Here is a 16,893-nt window from a genome sequence, read left to right on the forward strand (position 1 = left end):
AATTTGCTTTTGACACATCATCGTTGGCTTAAAAACACAGAATTTCAGAATTTCAGGATTTGCATCAACAGACTTAACAATGTCATTGTCAGATTTTTTGGAAATATTGTTGTCATTTAGAGGAAGTTGAATCTGCGGCAATGGTGTACCATCACTGCTAACACATGATGAGGATATTCTGTGAATCCCATCTGCACTTCTATCCAAATTTTTACCCTCATTATGTAGCTTTTGAGCTGCGGCACTATCCTTCTGCTTATTCTTAACAGCAGATTTCGTTGATGGGACCAAACACACCCAAAAATTATCTCCTCCTAAATACTGGAGTTGTACATGTGTTATATATACTAGAAAGTTGGAAAACTTTTTATTTCCATAGAAGCGTTTAACCAAAGGCGGATCAAACTTTGTCAACTCTGCACGAAGATCTCCTATGGAAATCCCATTTGGGTGTGAACACAATATTTTCATAACCTGCCTAATAAACGACTTTGAAGCTTGACTTAACTTTATGTCCGAGGTAGGTTTGTAGATCTCCGACGCATTTTGTGAAGATGTATGCAACTCAACAACTGAGAAGGGGTTTTCAAGAGGCACATTTGAGTATTCATACCACGAATTAGTGGGACCATCAGGAGGATAGTTGAAATGTTTTCCAGTAAGGTCTTCCCCCTTGAGCATGGAAGACCACTCCCACATTATAGTTGCTGCATGGCAGAGATCAGCAACATGAGCCCTTCCGGGACATGCAAGCAAGATATTGTAGTTGCGCATTCTTAACCGGTGCAATATGCCACTGCTAGAAAAGTCTCTATTACCAAATATCAAAAAGAGGTGTAGTGGTGGAGGATTTTTGGAAACCCAATCATTAAGATCCATAAGAAAATGCTTATAGGTATTGTACTTTTTAACTGCAACAATGTAATCATTATTAGTTGAAAAGATCAAAAATAATATGGAATTGAAATAAACTGATAAGGTATTTAGAATAAGGAGTATACATGTGGCGACTAAGCTAATTCTAGAAAGAAGTACGACTCATCTTAATCTAGAAGGGATCTCTTAGGCATATATTCTATTAGTTAGTTACTAAGGTGTGCTACTGTGTAGTCATTGTGGCTATCTTATTATATTTTATGCACAAATCTATATAAACATCTCTGTTGTCAATGCAGAAATGTGGCGCAGCGTGATAGCGGAACGCGTAGTGGGCGCTATTTCGGTGGTGCGGCCACTAATAAATTTAATACTAAATACCATACTATTCAAAAAGAAATACTAAAAAACCTTAACCATTACTCTAAATATCATGAAGTATTCATAATATGAAATAAAAGAGATAGCAAAATCGAAAATCGCTAATACCAATTATATACAACTAGTAAAGTTATTGTTTTACTATTGATAGGTCTGTTATGACAGCTTCCCACTTCTGACAAGCGCCGACGCGGCTTGACAACAGAGATAAGCATTGTATGCCTCATTGGTTAGAATGAATGAAAAATATACCAAGTTCCTTGTTTTTATCTCTAGTTTATTTCTCTAAATTATAGAGTGTGATCCCTACTCGAATTGGAGAAACAATTAACTAAGTTCTAACACTATATAACAAGAAAAAGGAAATAAAAGGTAAGGAGGAAAACGAAGGAACGAACATGAAAATATTGTTTGCATATCATCAGGGCAATCGTCCACAATGGAGGAGTATAGAGAAATGTTGGTTGAATTAAGAGCCTCTTTGTCGACCCCTGAAGAATTAAAATCACCATAAGCACGAATATGAATTGAACCCATAATCCCGTTAGCTCTAACGGCTGCCATAATTGAAGGTGCTACCTTGGAAAAGCTAACTCCAGAGGGCACGGGACAGCTATCAAGGTGCCACCATACTGAAACCTTGGGAGAAGAAGAAGATGATGATGATGATGATGATGATGATGATGAAGATGAGAACCCACACACTAAAAGATGATGATGATGAAACCCAGTAAAAACCTTGCAAGAAAGACGAGAAGGGAGAATGGAGAGCTTTTTCAGAAAAAGAGGAAACATTCTCGATGAATAGGCTGTGATACGGCGGAGAGGGTGTTTGGCGGCGGATTGGCGATCGGAACAAGAAAAACATGAGTGAGGGAAGGGAAATAACACCAGGCTTTTGTGAAAGTAAAATCTAATGGGCCAGCCAAGTAAAAATAATAGGAGCCCAATAAAGTTGAAATTTGCTTTTGACACATCATCGTTGGCTTAAAAACACATGTAAATGACCAAAATACCCCTCGACACTTAAGTGTCGCCGTTTAGGTAACCGGCGGCAGATAACAACCGATGGAACCGGAAGCAGTTAAGTGTCGAGGATTCCATCGGCAGTTAAGTGTCGATTCTCTGTTATAAGAACATAACAGTGTAACGCCCTACTTCTATTAAAGCGATAAAACACGCAAATAATACAAATATTCAAGATATAGATGTCACGTCTTCAATAAAACTCAAACAACATGCATAAAATTTCTCAAAACGTCGCAGCGGAATATATTGCATACATCTCCAAATAGCCATGTCATAAACATCATACTACATCAAATAAATCTCCAATCTCAACATGAGTAAAATCTCAACAACATAGTCAACGCCAAAATAAAAGAAAGACCAACATCCTAAATTAGAGACTTATACTAAGACCCCAAAAGCGGTAGACGAGGTAGCTTCAAAATTCAAGTTCTATCACATTCTACAGAAAAATTCAAGTTTCTCCCGTCCCAAAAAAAAAAGTTTACTCAAAATCATTTATAACCACTTGTTTTCCAAAATCACTTAACTAGATTTTCGTATAAAAACCCAAGTTTCTTCCCAAAACCATTCACAAGCAAAACTCATAACCAAAAACAGAAGTTCAACTAAAACTCTTCTTAACTCCCCAGAATCCGCTGCTAATACCTCACTTCTTGTTTTTCTAGTTGAATTTGCTCCTCTCTTAGAACAAATTTCTCATCTCCTCATTGATATGAAACATCTTGTTGAGGAACTCAAAGAATGGGGGCTTCGACAGCACCATTTTGACTAATACGTTACTACTAAACTTGAAACTTTATCTCTCAAAACATAAGTTCACGGAACGATTCGGTCAAAAGCTTCTAAGGCTATCGAGCACCATGAAAGGGTTGTCACACTTGGAAAGATCATAGAATCCCTGGTTCTAGAAGAAGAGTTTGTAGACTTGAAGTTGGAGATTTGTGAATCCCTCTACGAGAAAATGAAAGCTAACCTTTACATTTGAATCAACCATTAAGTTGTCTAGCTTTCTAGGTCTTTGTTTGCAGCTTTTGATTTCGATTGGTGCTGTTATGTGTTGTGTTGAGGCATAACAATGTCCAATTTTCTTCTTTTTAATATTTCGGCAATGTTTATAATTGTTTTATTAAATTCAAAGCCGAATATTTGCTTCTTTGTCGATGTTTGTGTCATTTTTTATTTCACACAAATAGGCCAATATTCTCAATACATGCCTTTATTTCGACATATATACCAAGTAAATCCATTCCTTTGACATTTTGAAAGAATGGTAAAGATCTTTTAACAATTCGAGATAAGAACTACTTGAAACAAGGCTATGCATTTGCAAATAGACCAAATTTGTAAGTAAAACTTCGCTAAACATAATTGCTTGCCCCTAAATTGTGATATTGACAAATTCGCCATAAAGGGTTCTAACAAGAATTATATCTATTTCGGTTTCACCCATTGTTTATGGTTTCTTATCCAAACTTTTGAAAATTTTAAGGCAACGAATTCCAAATTTCACCATTTGATTCTTAACTCAGGAATCATACAAATTCCTTATTAAAGATACAATCAATTTTATGGTCAATTAACCAAAATTTCCTTAAGCCTAAACTTAAGTGTTTCGATAGCATCTCCTCTAATGGTTTCTTAACCATCTTTTACTAAGTACCAACGGCCTTCTTAATCTCACACTCCGGCTAATACAATCGTAATTCGATCTAAGCAACTTGCTTAGCTGTGATGATCATCTTTATCATTCCCTAAGGTTAGGGAATCCATCCATTCTAAATTAAACTCTATGTCGAGAGTTTGGTTTTCAAGGTTTGTAGTGGTACCTATCTTAGTCTTCTGGTACCTCCTCCACTGAGTTCTTGTCATGGGATTCTTTCCCTTGTAGCCGCTTCTATAAGCATACTTCTTTGACTCAAAGGTAGTACCATTTCTGTTGTTGTTAACAACATTGGTGTTTCTTTTCACCACATTGTTCTTCCCATGTTGCACATTCTTATGGGTAGACTGAATCCATTTCTGGTTGGGTGCATAAGGGACTAAAGCTTTTCCTTGACCACTTTGATTTACATAATTGGTGGTCGAAGAGTTATTGATGAAAGGAATATAACTTTTTTGTAAAGGAAAACTTAGGTCAATGATCACCAGACCTTTTCCCCCTTTTCTTAGGTTTTGGGATAGAACCTTCGAGACCTTTGGTTGCCTCTTTGTCAAACACAACACTACATCGAGGGCAGAGCATTACCTCAGAATTCTTCAGCCTGCATCGATTGAGGAAATCGATCAATTCTTCTTCAACTGTAGGGTAAGCTACCTTTGACTTATCGTTGAACTGAGGCTCTGGATCAGCATCTTCGATGTGTTCTGCATCTTTGGTGATGTCCACCATTTGACATTCTGCAACTCCGGTTTCTGCTTCCACTTCCACTTCAACAGACAGGTTTTCTACAGCATCAATGATTGCTTCGACCATATTGCAGCCTGCAATGTCGGCGTACATCATACTTGCATCCTTCAAATTATCTTTAACCAAATTAGTTGTATTACTTTGATCCTTTAAATGTATTCTCTTATATATGTTGATTCCGGCGATAATTATCGTAATAGCTTGCGAAGCACAGGTCTATTACTAGTTTGCACATAAAACTAAGGAAGTCATAAGTTTTATTAAGAACAATTATGAAATTTTTCTATTTTTTTATATAAAAAATTTGTTACACTTGTGATGAGCATTATCTGCAATTAATTTTTTTTTAACCAAATAAATTAGTTCTATAGTTATCCGTGAAAATTGGGTACATTTGTGATGAACATTATTCGTGATTAATTTTTAAAAAAATAAAGAAGTTAAAATTTTCAAAATAACTATTATGGACATAAAATTAAGGAAAAACGAGTTATAATAAAGACCTTTATAAAATTTTGCTTGAGTTTGATTTTTTTATATATATCTTAGCTCAACTGACAAATGTCGAAATTGCAAGGCCAGACGTTATGACCCAAGTTTGAACTCTAGACTTCACAATTGTGTATGAGTTTAATTTCAATGGATTTCCGCTTCGAATACAACAAAAAAAATAAAAATTGCTTGAGTTCGATGTGAGAAGTAGACATAACGTGTAGAATACGTGGCTTCGAAACTAAGCAACACGGAGACAAAGCAATACATACGGCACTCACTCACATAACTCCCAACACTACTGCGTTAAACCAAAGCACACTTCTTTCATTCCTAAGTAAGTAACAAACAAACCTAATGAGAGCAACCACTTCGCTTCTTCCCTTCTTATTCTTCTTCTTCCTCGCTATATTCACTGTTCTAGAATCTTCCGGTCACTGTTCCGATTTCGATCACGCGCAAATGGCCACTCCACTCCCCGGAGGTATTCACGATTCCCCCAGCTCTGAAAATTCTCTCGAAATTGAATCTCTTGCTCGATTCGCTGTTGATCAACACAACACCAAACAGGTATTCTTTTTATTTACATTTTTAATTCCCAATATTTTATTTACTCCGTGATAAATGATCGTAGTTTAGTTCGTTCATATGAATTGTTTGTGGTTATAATAAAGGCTTGTTTGGATAAAAAAAACTTAATTAAGCACTTACCATATAAATGATTATGCATGAACTATGAGCCCGTTTGGATTGACTTTGACATATTTTATAGCTTATGAAAAATAACTTATGCAAATAAATAAGCTTTAATATTAATTTGTAAATTCTTACTAAGGAAAATTGTATCTTCATAAGCTCTTCTTTCATAAATTACCTTGACAAGCTTATAAATAATACATAAAAGCTTCTTTATTTCTATAACGAAATATAAAAATAAGGTAAAATTGTTTCATTATAAGCTATCCAGAAGAGTGTATGGAAAAGCTGAAATCAGCTTATGAACATGTCATAAGCTAGTAAATAAGCTGTTACTACAACCTCTTCCAAACAGTCCCACTAGTGTTTATACATGTAGATAAACTCAAATAAACAAATCCAAACTGACCTCAAGCATCACACGTGTCTATTTTGATTTTCATAACATTTTGTTGAAAGAAAAATTCAACATAACATTTTGTCAATTGTGATCTAAAGGTCACGAAAAGAAACTGAGATCTATAAAGCATTGTGCCTATGCTAATGTTATCTTGAATTTGGCTGGTCGTTTTGACTATTAAACATTGTGCTTATGCTTGCTTGGGAGATCATAGCCTTTCAAGTGGGATTTGGTTTCTCAAGCAACTATTCACTTTAAAGAGTAGAGTAAATGATCTCATCAATTGATGGGAAAATCAACCGTTGGTGTTGTAAAAAATATATTATGTGTTATACATGTGCACGAAATATCAACCTGCTAAGACTGCCTACTTTTGTTAATTTCATAGAAGCTTAATAAAGCAGTATCTGGTTTGATTCTTGGTTAGTTGGAGTCCAAAATTGTGTTCCTCCAAATGTTGGTCATTTAAGTACAATAATGTTTGGAACCTGGTTGTATTGATTGGATAAATGAATGAGTTGAATAACACATGTTTGATAAAAAACAGGGGGGGAATATTAATAAATTGGGCAGCTCACTTGTGTTTTTTGTCATAAGATTGCTCTAATGTACTTGTTTACTGGATTGCTGATATTTTTTATTTTTGAGGTGAAGTTCAATCTTTCTTGTGTTGTCTCCCGTCTTACTTTCAATTCGACGAAGAATGTTTTTTATGTGAACTAAAACTGTTGACTTTTGTCAAATGGTGTTGTAGAATTCACTTCTGGAGTTCGCAAGGGTGGTGAAAGCACGGGAACAGGTTGTTGCTGGTACACTGCATCATCTTACTCTCGAGGCTATAGATGCGGGTGAGAAGAAGATCTATGAAGCCAAAGTCTGGGTAAAACCCTGGATGAACTTTAAAGAACTTACTGAGTTCAAGCATGCTGGTGATGGTCATGCACCATCATTTACCTCTTCAGATCTTGGTGTGATAAAGGGTATGCCATTTTGTGTAGACCGCTTATTTCTTGTAATGATTAACAGGCTAGCCATTAATAGGGGTGTTTGAAGGGGTGTAGTCAAGTACTCCCTTTGTCCCTTCTTAATTGTTGATTTTTTAGCAAATAAGTAATTGTTTCTATTTATCATTCTTTTTCAAATTACAAGATTGTATCACTACTTTTTTGTTAGTTATGTCCTAACTTTATCAATTATTTTACCCTTAAATCAATGAAAAGAGAGTAAATTAGTGAGTGGACCTATGAAATGTAAGAGTAACTTTGAAATTTGCTTATTAATCAAACTTATTTAGTTGTTTGTCAAAACAACCTTAAAATATGTTGAGTGATCAGAAGGCCAACAAGTTGCCAAAATTGTTGCGCGTCATCATAAATCCTGCTTTAAAGTGAACTTGGGAGATAGTGTTTGTTTTGGTCAGAGGTTGGTGAAATTATGATATCATATTTAGTGCAACATCAGGATTGATATTAATCTATGTGCAATTTCCATTGAAAATGTAGAAAAAGGCTTGTAGGAGTGAGGCCTGAATTTTATTGGGAATTTACCTTATAGTTTCTGTTATTTTATAAGTAAAAAAGACACTCTAAGGCTCTGTTTGGGAGTTTGTAGGGGAGGGGAGGGGAGGGCTTTGGAGGGATGAGATTAGAGGGAAAGATAGAGAAATTTTTCAAATTTTCTGAGGGTGTTTTTTAGCGAATGATAAATGAATGCTTATGATCAATGCACTTTTAATTTTGGAAGTATTATAACATCATAGATTGGATTTGGAAAATTTACCCAAAACCTTCCTCCGATACAATTTTTTAGTTCCCACAATTGAGGGGGATTTTGTTTTATGAAGAAAACTAAACCCCCCAAAGAGCTCTATAATTTCCACTTCTTCCTTCTTTTTTTTCTTTCCTTCTAGCCCTCCCCTCTCTTCCCCTCCAAACTCCCAAACAGAGCCTAACCGTTATCACCATAGTTATTAACTGATATGTGATGTACTAAGTTCTTTTACATCGGTTATGTTTGCTTAAATTTTCTTGTATTTCTTGCTGTACATTTGAACTTCATTTTTGTTATCAGATGGCCACAAGCCAGGTTGGCAGTCGGTTCCAGCACATGACCCTCAAGTTCAGGATGCAGCAAATCATGCTGTTAAGACCATCCAGCAGAGGTCCAATTCACTAGTGCCCTATGAGCTCCATGAGGTTTCTGATGCGAAGGCTGAGGTAAGTGCCTTATTTCTAGTTTTGAAATGCCACGTGATTGAATTGTTGGTTGTAATTTTTTGTTTATATTTTCGGCTCTAGAAAAAATGTCATTTAGAAGGTCTTATTTGTTTCATGTTTTATAAAAAAAAAAAAACTAATAATAAAAGTGAAAATTAGGGAGAAACATTAAAAAGTTGTTTTCAACCATTTAGTACTATTCTTGCATGCTTTTGCTCTCTGTACAAGTTCTACTAGCCATTTTTACTGCGTGAGCATGTTGTCCCTTGTATTTTGTATATTATCGTTGTTATTTGCTTAGAGATAATGCAAGCGGATGGGGTTCTCTTGTGCTCATGTTTTTTCTGAAGAAAGAAATGGCAAAATAGGGTAAGGAGAAACAGACTCGTGCATAGCTGGTTTTCTTAATCTAATTTTATCAGTTAAAATTGTTTGGTTTGACAATGGAGCTTAAAATCTTTTTCGATTGAAATGCTCATTTGTTACACTATACATGTGCGCAAGTAATCAAATTAAGACTTAAAATCAGTGAGTGATGAGTAGCTATGTATTCTTGCGATTAGGACACTGTTCCCAAAGATATGGAGTTTATTTAGTGAATAAAACCAAACATAAGAGAATCTGCATTTGGGCTGCTAAGCTTGTTGGTTTTTCATCACTGATGGATGTCTAAATTGTTGTGCAGGTCATCGATGATACTGCCAAGTTTAACTTGCTTCTCAAGGTCAAGCGGGGACAGAAAGAAGAGAAGTTCAAGGTAGAGGTGCACAAGAATAACGAAGGTAACTTCCATCTTAATCAGATGGAAGCAGATAATTCCTAGTCCTACTATTAAGCTTGGTCACAGTAGCATTATAGGCCTGCGTGGACCCTAAATTTGCACTTTTTATATATGGGATTGTATCATGTATGACTCACACATAAACTAGTACGTGACGAATATTGCCCTTGTTATATATGTCTAAAAAATTATATCAGTGCTTTCTTTATGCCTTTGGCCTAGTTATTGTTTTGCAACTTATGATGGTTTCATTTATATCAAGGAAACCCATGATCTTAATTGCATTAGTTTGTGTCTATGAAAATGTGTTTGTTGACTAGGGATTACTATGGATATAGCATGTGTTAGGGAAAACTATTGGGAGGCTTGTACCGACTAAGTTCATGGATGTAAAGGACACTTGCAAACAAGAGCATATATAGAATTCAGAGTTAGATATAATTTTAGGCCTTATAAAACTATGTATCTTTCAAGTTTAGTGCCTATAAATATTTTTATCCATTTTTTAGTCTTCACATTTTATAAAAATAAGTGCTTTTAGTCACTATATTGACTAAAACCACCCATATTTATTTATAAAAGGTAGAGACAAAACACTCGTTTTTATAAAATATGAAGACTAAAAATTGATAAAATTTATAGGGACTAAAACATTTAACCCTAAAATTTATATTAATTAAAATAAATACGAGATCAATTAACATTCAGGACTTAAAAAATAATTCAAAATTGAAGATCATGGATTCATGATACACCCTCATCCTGATCCTTGTTTACAGCATCACACGTCTAGTTAATGCTGGGCACTCTTTTTAAAAAATTAAAAACGTTGGATACTTTTAGTTCGTTTAAAATAAGAACATCGTCTCTTGAAAAAATTCTTCATACAATACAAGGTGACAAGTCTTGACTATATGGGAATGGGATAATACTTCAGTGACATAATGTCACGGTGACATTAAATCTGGGCCACACAAAGGTTTGTGTTGTGTGGCCCAGATGTGTTGTATGGGTGACATTAAATCTGGGCCACACATATGTGTGTGTTGTGTGGCTCAGATTTAATGTCACGGTGACATTATGTCACCAAAGTGCCACCCGGATCACCAACAATAGGTGACAAGATCTTATATTTGCCATTGTCTTATATTTCAATAGGTAACATTGGCGCAACCGGTAAAGTTGTTGTCATGTGACTAAAAGGTCACGAGTTTAAGTCCTGGAAACAGCTTATTGTATAAAAAACAGGCAAGGCTGCGTACAATACACCAATAATGGTGGGACCCCTTCCCGAACTCTGCGTATGTGGGAGCTTTAGTGCACCAGATTGCCCTTTGTCATTTCCATCACAACACCTCTATTTTCTCAGCAAAGTGCAACTTTTAGAATCTTTATAGTAACCAACGTGTGTTTACAAGAAACATCAAATGGATGATTTAATGTAGCTAATTTTGCCTCACGAGTCACGACAAAACACATTTGTGAAAGTGAGCGGATAAAATGTTGTAGTATTATTTGATAAAGTGAAATATTATTATAACATCTAATTTTAGACATTGTATGTGACAGTATATACCTCTACTTAGTTTTTCATCACACACAAGGATTTCGAAAATACACTAAAAGACAAAGGAACATCATATAAAGTCCCTATTATTTATGTTCAAATGTATTTTCTCCACATTATATTATATTGATAACTTCACGCAAAGCTTAAAACTCTAAAAAGCACAATCCAAATTAACATAATCTTATCTAATATGCAAAACAAATTTAAATTTATTAATCAAATCTACTTTGATCTACATATTCCTCGAATATATGTCGCCTTAGCACCTTTACAAAAAAATCTACCACCTTATCAAAACTCAACATTTTCCGTAATTCAATGTCAAACTAATATAAGGAAGAGTTAACTTTTCGAGTTCATACACCATCATAAACAGTTATGATACAAATTAGTTGTTTATAATGGTTTGATTTGATGGTAATAATTTATTGACGGTGTAAAAGCTTTTCACTAATGATGTATAAATATGTCGCGGGAATGAAAATAAAATTCTACAAAAATTCAATCATGTTGATGAAATACAATGAAAGTATATCAAATGCAATGTGGTAGGACCTTGGAGTGCGACCGAAATGAGGCCAGAAAGAAGATGATCGAACTTTATGTATAGGGGAAAGCAAAAAGTAGATGTGTAGAGGGAACAAGATGTGTTTTTTTCTATACTTTCTCCGTCTTATTGTAATTGTCTTTTTAACATTTTTTTCTCAAAATAATTATCACTTTAGAATACCAATGTAACATTCATTATTTTTTTTCATTATTATACTCTTGTTTATTGAATTTAATCCAACTTAAATACTCCACTAACTACAATTAATAAGAATATTTTAGTTAATGATATTTATTTTATTATTGAAATCAACACAATTAATCATTTATTTAATAATCATGCACAAACCTTAAACGACTATAATTTAGAGTCGGAGGGAGTAATTGGTATTTAAGAATTTAGCAAAACGCTAGAATTTAGTCACCACTCATTTAGTTATACATTCATATCCAATAGAACTTCTTTTTGTTGATAAAATAATTAATGTAACTTAAAATCATTGAGTTGAATTGGTTTCCAGATTTTGTTTTGTTATTTTACAAAGCAATAAATAAACCTTGAAATACATAATAAGTTTGATTAAAGGAGATACCGCAGTAAAGTTTAACATGTCAAAAATTCCATATTACATTGTGCTCGTTTGCATTGGCTCTTGTCATGTCAAAAGATGCAACCAAGGAGGCCATTATCTACTCTACACAAAATGAGGTTGATTCATCAATGTCATGCTCTAAACATGTAAATTTTCTTCAAATAATTTGTCAAATTTGTTTACTACTCGAGGTTCAAAAGATATGCAAACTAATATTGAACTTCCATCTTTGAAAAAGGTTTAACTAATTTGTTTACACTGTAACGCTAGAAACATTACAGTTAAGACTTGCAGTTCCAATGGTTTGAATGCATAAAATAAAATTTACTACATATGGAACATTGATATACAATACACAGGCCTAAAAGTACAACAAGCTAACATAACTGACAGATACAACAGCTTCAGAGAACACGAACCAGATTAAACAAATGGGACATTCAGAACCCTTTTTTTCCCAGTCAACATAAGACATGTTATGACGGCTAGTGAATACTTATAATCATAACACTAGTATATACTTCTTCTACACTTATAATGAGCTTTTAGCTAATCTAACCTCCCTTTCCCGAAGACTACAGTTTACCCTTCCTCGTCGTAATCTTCATCATCTTCATCCATTCGTGTACCAAGCTGGGCAAGCTGCATCGAATCAATGGCCATCTTGTCCACCTCAGAAAGGGACCAGCCCGGAATTTCTTCATGATGACTGCTGTCTGTTGGAGGAGGTTCAGACACAGGGAGATTAGCGGCTTCAGGATTAGTGGTTTCGGGATTAGTGGCTGTGGGATTAGCAACTGTGCTAGCCTTTTTGTCATCATTTTCGTTCATATTGGCATTCAGATCAATATTAAGGAGTGAGTCAGAGTTATCAACAGGAAGAACAACAACATTATTCTTTGGTAACTCGTTTGACTCTGTGCCATCAAGTATAGCCACATTTGTATCTGTAGTATTTTGGCTAACTTGCTGAACAGAAGGACAAGGCTCAGACTCGGTCTCCTGATGATGTCCCTCTCTTTGAATAGCTCGTCCTCGACCACGTCCTCTTCCTCTTCCTCTACCTCGGCCTCTTCCCCTACCAGTAGGGCTAGTGTGGCCCAACTCAAGCTGGAATAGAAGGAAAAAAAAACATTAATCAAACAAGATATAGAATTGCTTTTTCCTAGAATAAGGAATGGCTAGAAATGCAGATATTCTTCACACTGAACATATTATTCATTCCTACAAGATTTCAGGATTGTCTTTTGCTTGCACAAATGGAAAACAATGATGATAAATACTAGAGATAGTGAAAAGAGTACAAAATTATAAATCATCATTATTTTTAAATTCCAAGTATTCCAAACATGAAATTTCGACAAATGAGGTAAACATGTGCACGTGAAAGTATTGTTGTAATTTGGGTGAAAACATGAGAAAATAATATACAACCTTGTTTTTTATGGAGAAAAAAGGACTTATTCTAAGACATGTGATTGTGTGATTGATACTGACGAAATGGTGCTGAGAAGTGTTTAAGAAATTAAAACACGGGGCTTTCACCCTAATATAAGGAAAAGTACAATTACCATCTTGCCCCTCTTAGCTTCTTCATCACTGTCATTACCATCATCACCTGCAGCTTTCCTGCAAACATGGTTTAGGTGCATTAATAACTACATGTATATCAGAAAGGTAAAAACACATGAATTAGCAGATATAAGACTTCAAACCTTCTTTTTGGAATGGTCTGATCATCAGCACCACCAGCATCAGTATGGCCATGACCATGGCTGTAGTCAGGAACCTTGCTGACTACATCCTTCAGAAAGTCAAATACATTATAGCTTTGTACACAATGTTTTCTGCAGTTTACATTTGACACTCGTTAGGCTTGATTTTAGAGTTTGTTGAAGATAAAATGAGTTTGGAAGGAAGGCACAAGAAAAAAAATAATAGACTACTTGGACAGGATCTGAATACTAGTTAAAATTAATCAGTTCAGGAAGATCCCAAGCCGTGCATTATTTGATCAAGCATTGCAGGATATATTGAGTAAAACTAATCATGCCTTAAGCCATACAAGAACAGATATTAGAATCACAGTTCAAAGTTCAAAAAATTCATAAGCATTTGGTTGGTTTTAAGTGAATCATGATTGCATGATAAAAGTGTCACATGAGACCGCTCATTGGCTGCAGATATTGATTGTATTCCATTTTCACATGTTCAATAAAAGAAATCAAATCAAATTATCTAAAAAGGAAAACATCTAGAAGGAAAGACAGAATAAGTTATTATCTTCCATTGTTGTAGATGATAATCTTGCAAAATAATCACACTGAATGTTAGTTTTTCTAAACATTCCAACAATGACCACTGACGATAAATTGAGTTCATTAATTACTCTTGTTTACTTTCAATGAAATTACATATTCACACTTACAAAAAAGCGAGTTTTAAATCGAAGTTATAAACATTAAAATAACTAAATAAGTCCATTATAGAGACACACCGCTCTGATTTCTTGAGTTAGTTTGACCACTAAAATGGGAAATCAGAGAAAAGTGTTACAAAGCATGATATACTCACAAATGCAATGAATTCATGGTTTTTGCCCCTCTTTGAAGAGTTATTTCATAAGTACGGTCACAAAGGTCTTGCAGAAATAGCTCCAAAGCTTTAGCTGTAATGAATTCAACAGTAATGTAAACAAAACCAGCAAACAGCAGCTTAAAGTTAACAACATAGTTAATCGAATTTAAAGCAACTCACAAACTAAAACAGGCACAGCCAATGCTATCTTTCCAACATCTTCATCAGCTTGCATTATTTTCTTTATCCGAGCCTGCAAATTTATGTTTCCAACACATCAAATAGTGTTTCTTTAAATTGCAGAAATTCAAAGAAATCCAAAATTGGTATTAACGGTGGGAATCATAGACTATGTAGCACCAAAGAATCCAACATGTGTCAGTGTTGGACACCTAGACACCAAACACGATACTGACACATGCAGTTATGTTGACTTTTGTGTCCGGTATAGTGTGTGTGCTTCACAGATCATATTACCTAAATTAAGCCAAACAACTAAAAAAAAGGTAACATCACACAACTCCAATATGAAATTTTTAGGTTCATAGACTATGTAGCACTGAGGCATCCAACATGTGTCGATGTAGGACACCTGACACGGACACTAGACACGACACTGACACATGTTGTTATGCTCAATGTGGTGTCTCAATGTTGTATTTGTGTAAGTGCATCACAGATTTATAGAACCCAAACCAAGCTAACCAGCTAAAAAATGATAACATCACTCATAAACCATCAAATCAATAATCAAGCATCATAAAACAAAAGAAAACAAAACAAAAAAGTACAATATCCAAAAATTAGGTTAAAATTAAATTATGTAAGCCAAAAACTACCAAATAATATGAAGTAAAAGTATATTTTCCATAATTAAGCTAAGCAGCTAAAAAAATTAAAATCACACAACTCCATAATACCACATCACTCAAAACCCATCAACTTCATTAATCAAGCTCAAGCATCATAAAACCCAAAAATTAGGTCAAAATTAAATTATGCAAACCAAAAAATGTTATCTTAATTAAGCTAAATTACCAAATACAATTAAGCACATAAAACACAATTTAAGAAAACCCACATAATAAAAATATACTCAATTGAATTCCAAAACAGTATAAAATAACAAAAAAGATCAAAACTTTGGAAATAAAAAACAGAAAATACTCACAGCAGGGAAACGCGTATCGAGCTTCTTCTTCATGGTAATAGAGAAAGTTGAGAGAGATCAGAAGAAGTAGAAGAAGGAGAGTAAGAAGGTGAAATCGAAAGCTTTGAAGAGAAGAATTGCTCCTAAGGTCAACGCGATGAGATCAAAGGAACCCATTTTTCAGATCCAAAGGTACAAAACACACTTCATCGTTTCTGAGGATTCGTTCAACGCAATGTGTGAGAAAGGTTTCTGAGAGTAACACGTTGGTTACGGAGTTTTTGTGACGGACCAATGGTTTTAGAGCATTGTGGAATGGATCGAAGTTGTGGAATGAAATGAAGATATATAGAGAGGAATCAAAGACTTTACTAAGTTTAATTTTAAAAAAAGTTAAATGTATCACTTCGAATACATCCGATAAAATTGAAATGATATAGAGAAAAAGTTAAATGTGTATTCAATTAAATCACATTAAATTAAATTTTGTAATAAAATCAAATCAACACGTCATATTGAAAAGTTTTTCTTAGGATGCATGTGTAAAAAAGAGATAATAAACCGTGTATTTAGTCGAATCATCTCACGTCCTCGTGAGCTTAGCTCAGTTGGTATGGACAATGCATAAAATATGCAAGGTCTGGGGTTCGAACCTCGGCCACCACAAAAAAAAAGTCAAATCATGTCACTATTTAAAAAAGTCAAATCATGTCACATTAAATACTTTTTTAAATGCATATATAAAAAAGTTTTTTTTTCTTTTTTTTTTTAACAATGCACATATATTAAATCATTTGTGAATAATAGCAATAAGTTTTAGTCAACACAATATATTTATAATAACTTATTATAAATAAATTAAATATTAAAGATGTCATGTTGCATTTACCAGTTGATAAAAACAATGTATAGTATATATAGAGATTGAAGTTCGATTTTTAGATATCTTATTTATTTATTTTAAAAATGTGAATTTTTAATTACTGGTCTACTTGACAAAATAATATATTAAATATTAGATATTAAATCATGATTTTTTTTATATGAAGAAAAGTTAATTGAGAGAGATGACTCATTTTCTATGTATAACAAGATCTTCAACATATATTAATTATTATTTATTTATTTCAAAAGTAATTATTCATTATCAATAAGTTGTGTAAACTTTATACA

At 34.0% G+C, this 16,893-nt stretch overlaps 3 protein-coding genes across 3 annotated transcripts; 1 reads left to right on the forward strand and 2 right to left on the reverse strand.

The window, feature by feature from the left end:
* Positions 1-33: 33 nt before the first annotated feature.
* LOC146898444 (uncharacterized) lies at positions 34-2,170 on the reverse strand (the record flags this gene model as incomplete). Its single annotated transcript, XM_085736557.1, has 2 exons — positions 1,656-2,170; positions 34-911 (listed from the first exon to the last, which is right to left on the reverse strand). Coding segments are annotated over exons 1-2 (1,275 nt in total), but the record flags the coding sequence as incomplete, so codon positions are not given.
* A 3,331-nt stretch (positions 2,171-5,501) lies between these two features.
* CYSB (cystatin B) lies at positions 5,502-9,489 on the forward strand. Its single transcript, XM_085735728.1, has 4 exons — positions 5,502-5,758; positions 7,039-7,264; positions 8,355-8,500; positions 9,186-9,489. The coding sequence occupies exons 1-4, from the start codon at positions 5,546-5,548 to the stop codon at positions 9,321-9,323; spliced, it is 723 nt and encodes a 240-aa protein (XP_085591854.1). The 5' UTR covers positions 5,502-5,545; the 3' UTR covers positions 9,324-9,489.
* A 2,807-nt stretch (positions 9,490-12,296) lies between these two features.
* LOC146898446 (uncharacterized) lies at positions 12,297-16,037 on the reverse strand. Its single transcript, XM_085735730.1, has 6 exons — positions 15,742-16,037; positions 14,751-14,823; positions 14,568-14,661; positions 13,709-13,840; positions 13,565-13,622; positions 12,297-13,103 (listed from the first exon to the last, which is right to left on the reverse strand). The coding sequence occupies exons 1-6, from the start codon at positions 15,772-15,774 to the stop codon at positions 12,576-12,578; spliced, it is 918 nt and encodes a 305-aa protein (XP_085591856.1). The 5' UTR covers positions 15,775-16,037; the 3' UTR covers positions 12,297-12,575.
* Positions 16,038-16,893: the final 856 nt, after the last annotated feature.

This window comes from Medicago sativa, chromosome 8 (genome assembly GCF_051527215.1).
Source record: "Medicago sativa cultivar Bolivia chromosome 8, Bolivia_mono, whole genome shotgun sequence".
Classification (NCBI taxonomy): Eukaryota; Viridiplantae; Streptophyta; class Magnoliopsida; order Fabales; family Fabaceae; genus Medicago; species Medicago sativa.

Bases quoted from the DNA above. Each gene is read 5' to 3' on its own strand.
- CYSB (XM_085735728.1), top strand. From the start codon at position 5,546: ATGAGAGCAACCACTTCGCTTCTTCCCTTCTTATTCTTCTTCTTCCTC. The intron at 5,759-7,038 runs GTATTCTTTTTA...ATGGTGTTGTAG, and splicing joins ATCAACACAACACCAAACAG to AATTCACTTCTGGAGTTCGC. The intron at 8,501-9,185 runs GTAAGTGCCTTA...ATTGTTGTGCAG, and splicing joins TTTCTGATGCGAAGGCTGAG to GTCATCGATGATACTGCCAA.
- LOC146898446 (XM_085735730.1), bottom strand. From the start codon at position 15,774: ATGAAGAAGAAGCTCGATACGCGTTTCCCTGCT. The intron at 13,841-14,567 runs GTGAGTATATCA...TGTAAACTGCAG, and splicing joins ACCATGAATTCATTGCATTT to AAAACATTGTGTACAAAGCT. The intron at 13,623-13,708 runs GTTTGAAGTCTT...CCATGTTTGCAG, and splicing joins CAGACCATTCCAAAAAGAAG to GAAAGCTGCAGGTGATGATG.